At 42.3% G+C, this 6,142-nt stretch overlaps 2 protein-coding genes across 2 annotated transcripts in view; one reads left to right on the top strand and one right to left on the bottom strand.

Annotated features, from left to right (window-relative positions):
• Positions 1-1,803: 1,803 nt before the first annotated feature.
• On the bottom strand, positions 1,804-4,684 carry LOC118388665 (insulin-like growth factor-binding protein 3). Its single transcript, XM_035778004.2, has 4 exons — positions 4,342-4,684; positions 3,592-3,626; positions 3,289-3,411; positions 1,804-3,074 (listed from the first exon to the last, which is right to left on the bottom strand). The coding sequence occupies exons 1-4, from the start codon at positions 4,682-4,684 to the stop codon at positions 2,961-2,963; spliced, it is 615 nt and encodes a 204-aa protein (XP_035633897.1). The 3' UTR covers positions 1,804-2,960.
• Positions 4,685-4,788: 104 nt separating this feature from the next.
• The window catches only part of LOC118388663 (SPRY domain-containing protein 3-like), a 47,693-nt gene continuing 46,339 nt past the window's right edge, over positions 4,789-6,142 (top strand). The window contains exon 1 of the mRNA XM_035778003.2: positions 4,789-4,931. The gene's annotated coding sequence lies outside the window, so the exon portion shown is untranslated. The remainder of the gene's footprint in view (positions 4,932-6,142) is intronic.

Genomic DNA, 6,142 nt, shown 5'->3' with positions numbered 1-6,142 from the left:
CTGCTTCATCGGACCACATCCGTATTGAGCGTGCCACTGGTACTTCCTGTTTGAGTTTCTGCTTGGAAGGTGGAATCAGGAGGATAGAGTATGGTCAGATTTGCCAAAAGGATGGCGAGGGAGAGCTTTGTATGCGACTCTGTGTGTGGAGTAATGGTGATCTCGCTTTTTCGCCTCTAGTTGCACAGGTGACATGCTGGTAGAAATCAGTTAAAACGGATTTGAGTTATCCTGCATTAAAATCCCTGGCCACCAGGAGTGCCGCCTCTGGCTGAGCTATTTCTTATTTAGTTATGGCCCTATACAGTTCGTTGAGTGTGGTCTTCGTGCCAGCATCGGTGTGTGGCAGTAAATAGACAGCTAAGAGAATTCTAGATATATTATAGATACTCTCTTGATAAATAGTATGGTCTACAGATTATCATGAGGTATTCTAACGCAGGCGGGCCTAACCTCGAGACTTCCTTAATATTACAGATTGCGAACCAGCTGTTGTTAACAAAGAGACACACACACCACCCCCCTTGAGTTTCCCCGACGCTGCAGTTCTGTCCTGCCGATGTATAGAAAAACCAGCTAGAATATGACCAAGTTTCCGAGAAGCATAGGATATCACATTTCTTTAGGTCCCATCTTCAGGTCTCCAGTGATTTGTATATTTGCCAATAGGACAGATGGTTGTGGCTGTTTATTTTCTCCTCTGCGTAGTTTCATCAGGGTACCCGCACGTTGGCCTCTATTTCTCTTCCACCTGTCGGGGATTAGGGCCTGGTCTGGGGTGAGCAGTATGTCCTGTGCCGCCGACTTGTTGAAATGTAAATCTTCATACAAATTGAGGTTAGTGATCGCTGTTCTGATGTCCAGAAGCTTTTTAAGGTTATAGGAAACAATGGGCAGAAACTTTATGTACAAGAAGTGTTAAGATCAGTGCAAACAAAACACACAAAACCGCAGAATTGGTCAGGATCCCGAAAAACGGCCTCTATACATTCCAGCGCCATTGAATATCAAAACAATCAACTTCTCATTCAACTACCTTAGATTTGTACATAACGAGTCCGTAACAATTGTTTGATATTGTTGACCTATTTTTAGATTATCATAAAGTACTAGAATATGGTTCAAATGTAATTACTCCAATGAGACTTATATACAGTAGATTCCCAAAAATATAAACATTTGTTTTGTGACATTCAATTCTAATTTCCCCTTTATTCCGGAATGGAGTAGAGTTACATGAGTTCAGGTCGTCCTTTTTCAATCTCCTAATAACATTTAAATGACTAAAACAAAGCAGTCTTTGTGTGTGTGTGTGTTTGTGTGTGTGTGTGTGTTTGCATGTGTGTGTGTTCCATTTGTATGTAAAGTCACAAATGCCAACTAATTCACTTAACATTCCTGTCTCCTGCTGTTTGAAAAATGTGTATTGTGTATATTTTTATAAGACTCAGATTGTGATTTTGGAAGGTGAAGAAAAAACACACTTTAAACTTTTAAGAGCAAACTAACTCCAAAGCTCTTTGGCTTTAGATATTGTCATGGTAACTGAGAGCCAGTCCTGTTCTAAATCTTCCTGGTCATATGAGAACGATTTCTGGATTAAGGGCACACTGGCCAGCCATTACAGCCATAGCAAGGTTATTTTCAATCACAAACAGGTTTTTGTTAAACTGTAGACCACATGCTGTTATTCCAAGCCGTTATGAGGCTCACATGAAACCTCTAAAACATATATTATACAGCAGGTAAGTATCTTCACCAGACATCTGGGAAAGATACCCATCAACATAAATGTGCGTCCAGTGTGTTTCCACTCAGAGGCTTTTATTGATAAAATGTCACATTTACTTAAGTATAAAAGATTGTCAACATAAATAATTACATCAATAAAATATGTTCAGCAGGTACAGTACAAAATACTATGTTTTGTCATGCCCAATAGAAGACAAAAAAGCACTTAAATAAAATGTACAATTTGTTATAAAAAATACATACTGAGAATTAAATAATACATCAGGTTTTAATTTATATATGTATATAAAAAGACTATATCTTATACTCTAAAAACATGTCTGCTCAGCTATAATGTCAGTAAAAAGATTGGAGGTGCTCCAGTAGTTCTTGGTCCTGGAGTTTGAATATCAGAATGTCAGATTTAAGTGCATAGTTTCAGAACTATAAGAGCGACAGTGGTAACATCATCAGAGACAATCGTCATCACTAGGCCTAGACCCCTCAAACACAACTCTGGACTTCGAAGCAAGTTCCACTGTATTTTTTAATTGTTCCCCTATAATCAAGGATTGATTTAGACCTGGGACACCAGGTGTGTGCAATTAATTATCAGGTAGAACAGAAAACCAGCAGGCTGTCGACCTCGTAGGGTAAGAGTTGAGTATCCTGGCCTAGACTGTCATGGGACGCAGCGGGTGAATGGGATTGGGGATGTAGTCTACTACAGGTCTACCCACTTTGAGTTAGGTTATAAAATTAACTCCCAACTCTGCATATTTATAACACAGAGTACAGATATTGAAACTAAAAAGTGCAATAATTCCATACCCATCCAGTCTAAACTCAGGTGAAGCCTACTTAGTAAATAATCTCTCTGGTTTGAACTGTATCACAACTCATCACTAGAGGGCGCTGTGAGACCAAACTAACAGGGATGGATAAAGTGAATGACCTGCCCGAGAAATACAATTGGAAAAATATGCTTGTAGGTAGTAGTGTAGTAGGGAATGCATCTGAAATGGCACCCTATTCCCTACAAAGGGTGCCATTTGGGATGCAGATGGGTGAATTTAGCATGTATTGGCCATTTAGTGTCCAGCACTTTAGGCAGGTCTTCTTTTCTTCTTCTATCCCCCTCTTTTCTCCTCATCTTGCTTTTCCTCTCGATCCTCACCCATTGGTCAATATTCCAGACTTCAGGGTGTGTTGGACTGGGCAGTGCCCTCTCATACATTGTCACAGATCAGGGTGCCCTCTGGACTTGTGTGTGATGATGTTGGCATGCCACTCTCATTCACACACCAGCAGTGACCGCGGTGCATGCCCCGAGACGACCGACACTGCCACACAGAGATAAAGCCTATTAGAGATGTGCAGTTTTGTATAGGACACAATAACGACACTCAAACACATACACACAAACATTTCTGACCAGGCATTGACTATCGAGTCCAGCCTGCAACTCAAGATTGAGTTGGTCCACTCATCATGCAAGCATAGTTTGGCGAACCACCTCTGCTATACATGCATAAACCAGTCTGCTTCTAAACATACCTGTTTCTTTCTGAAGAAACCACGCTTGTCACAGTTGGGCATATAGATATCGCCACGGTCTGACTGGAAGACGACGGGCTCAAGACCTTTAAGTACAGTGTTCAGCAGCCTACGACACGGAGCCTAGAGAGAGAAGGAGACAAAAAGACGGAGAGAGAGAGCGGGTTTTCATTATTAAAACCCCCGCCACTATTTCAGGTGCATGTTTTATTGTCTTTCAATTCTATCGCTCAACACAGTCCTCCACACATTTGGAAGCACAACATGTCCTCATTATGAAATGTCTTAAGTAAAGGATTTTACCTTCTCCAGGACTTCAGTCAGTGTCGGGTGTGTGGCTGGAAAAAATACATGACAACAGCTTTTAGCATAGTAATGGATTACATTACCACAGTAACTGATTACTGAAATATCTGATGAATGCAGTGGCAGAGACAAACCAGTAGGTAGAGTCACATATCATGTTCACAGATTGGCATTAACAGGTTGTTGAGTAAAATTTCCAGCTGCTGGTGATTTGAGGTCAACATGACATAATTGGGATTATTTAAGAGAAGAACATTTCCCACACACAAAACAATTTAATTCCTGGTGGAGTCTGAGCATAGATTTATTTGAAAGAAATCCTAAGTCTTGTGGCTGAGTTTGGAGCACTGCATACTGATCTTGGCTCTGTCTCCAATGTAAACTACTGTAAGTGCCAATTGTGTGCTCCATTACGACCTAGCTGTATTTCATACTTCTGATGAAGCTACACATTTTCCACTTCCACAGGCCAATACAATCTCACAATTGGGACCTTTCTTATCACAACAAAGTCATCAGAGCAACGTTTATTTATTTATCTAAGATATACAGCGCTGGCATCATGTCCATATCCTGACAAGGATCAAACTCTGGGCCCTTGTTATACAGCCCATAACTAGGTCAAGTGAACTATCTGCAAAAGCTCAATTTAGCATTGATTTTAGTTATAGTTTACAGTACCTCCTCCTCCACCCCACCAGATGTAACTGAATGGCTTCTCCCTCTGTGCTGTAGTAGGTGTCTTACCTTTTGGCTGGGGACTCTCAGAAGGGCTGGGTTCACTGGCATTGCCACAGACTCCCCTGCCCTGCAGAAGGGCCTGGAGGGGGCTGGGGTCTCCCAGTGGTGGGGCGCAGCGGAGTCCTCGGGCACAGCTCAGGGTGTAGACCCCACAGGGCTCCCCCAGGAACAGGACAGTGGTGCTGAGCTCCCCAGACTGTTGCCTCTGGTTGGGGGCCCTAGCCCCCTGTAAGCCCTTACTGGAGGGACTCCTTCCTCTGAGAGGGGGCAGCCGGGAGGCTAGCGTCCACGGGCTGGAGAGGGCAAGCTGGAGGAAGAGCAGGGCCAGAAGGTCAGGGTACAGAAGCATGTTTCCCTCAAAATACACGTGGTCCACCAACAAAAGTTAAGTAATAGTCCAGGAGGTTCCTATTTGTTTCAATGCCAGATATTCAATGTCAGGGTAGGCTGTTGTCTGAGGTTTGTTCTTATTCAGCTCAGTTCCAGTTGTTGGTTGGGAGAAGCGAGGCAGAGTGGATAGGAATCCCCTCCAGCTACAACAGAGCGATAATGAAGCAGACAGACACCACGGACAGCGGCTTTTAAAGAGCCAAAAGGTGGAGAGAGAGGGAGGGGGAAGGAAAGAGGGAGAGAGGAATATTAGTCTCCCCTCTCATTTCCAGATTGCTGAGCACACCCCCACTTCCCCTTGTCTCTGACACACACACCTTTCCTTTACCAGTGCCTGCTGGTGAAATAGGGTTAGCCGTAACCCCATCATGAATGTGTCATTATTGCTGTTTCAAATTCGGCATTATTGTTTTTCCACTGGGAATATATTTGATTTATGTGTTTTACAAGTAAGCATTACTGACACATTTAAAATGACAGGCTGGTGATGAGAACATGTGTTTATAGAAAACATATATGTTTGATTAAGTGTCCTCTTCTGTGTATACAAACTGAGAATAACCCTTGTACATACTTCACCTGTGCTTTGATGGTTATTGATGAAGAAGCCTGATAATGAATTTGGACAGGTTCCAACAGCAATCTTGTTAAACCGTTGCATCAGGCACGGGTCTAAATCCTATTCCTTTAACTGTACTTTACGACTGCACACCTGAGCTGTTTAAAACGTGGGCTACCGTCTTTGGAACTTTGGAATGTACAGTCAAACACCAAAGGAATTCTAATCAAGGCATTAGTCACTCACATCCAAAGTTTAATGACCCCATTACATGGAATGTTTGCATTTGCAGTTGCCATGGCTTAGCTTAAAATAACAAATAATGAACACAAAAGAGTAGCTTGATGACGTAAAAGTGCACGTTCATACTTTGATCAGAGAGACATTGACGGAGAGGGTGCCGGAGTGCCACTTAACATAGGGGACTTTGGCTGACTAAGCCAAACATGATTAATTCTTCCATGACAGGAAATGCATTCCTCTGTGTGTGTGTGTGTGTGTGTGTGTGTGTGTGTGTGTGTGTGTGTGTGTGTGTGTCATGATAATGGACTAGTGAAGAATGTTGTAGGAAGAACACCTCTTTAAAAATGACTTATTTTAGAAAAATTAAGGGGAAAAACACTGCTGTTTAATGCTGAAGCCAATCTGGCAATGAATATGTAAAAGCAAGAAACATTTGCTGTCAGTCCTGTATTCCCAGTTCACGATCAGAACGCTGTTCGGTTCAAATGTTTCACAATCAAGATGTATTTTTATGTATTTCTTTAGCTATGGAAGCCCTCCCTTTCCACACCTAACAATTAGTAACCCACCCCAAAACTCAGGATTCAATTCATCCTTCTAAAAAAAAGACACGGC

Source organism: Oncorhynchus keta, chromosome 10 (genome assembly GCF_023373465.1).
Source record: "Oncorhynchus keta strain PuntledgeMale-10-30-2019 chromosome 10, Oket_V2, whole genome shotgun sequence".
Taxonomy (NCBI): domain Eukaryota; kingdom Metazoa; phylum Chordata; class Actinopteri; order Salmoniformes; family Salmonidae; genus Oncorhynchus; species Oncorhynchus keta.
The sequence above is the reverse complement of the archived record's forward strand: the minus strand, read 5'-3'. Positions and strand labels throughout refer to the sequence as shown.

Bases quoted from the DNA above. Each gene is read 5' to 3' on its own strand.
- LOC118388665 (XM_035778004.2), bottom strand. From the start codon at position 4,684: ATGCTTCTGTACCCTGACCTTCTGGCCCTGCTCTTCCTCCAGCTTGCC. The intron at 3,412-3,591 runs GTAAAATCCTTT...TTCTCTCTCTAG, and splicing joins TGACTGAAGTCCTGGAGAAG to GCTCCGTGTCGTAGGCTGCT. The intron at 3,075-3,288 runs GTATGTTTAGAA...TCTGTGTGGCAG, and splicing joins GTTTCTTCAGAAAGAAACAG to TGTCGGTCGTCTCGGGGCAT.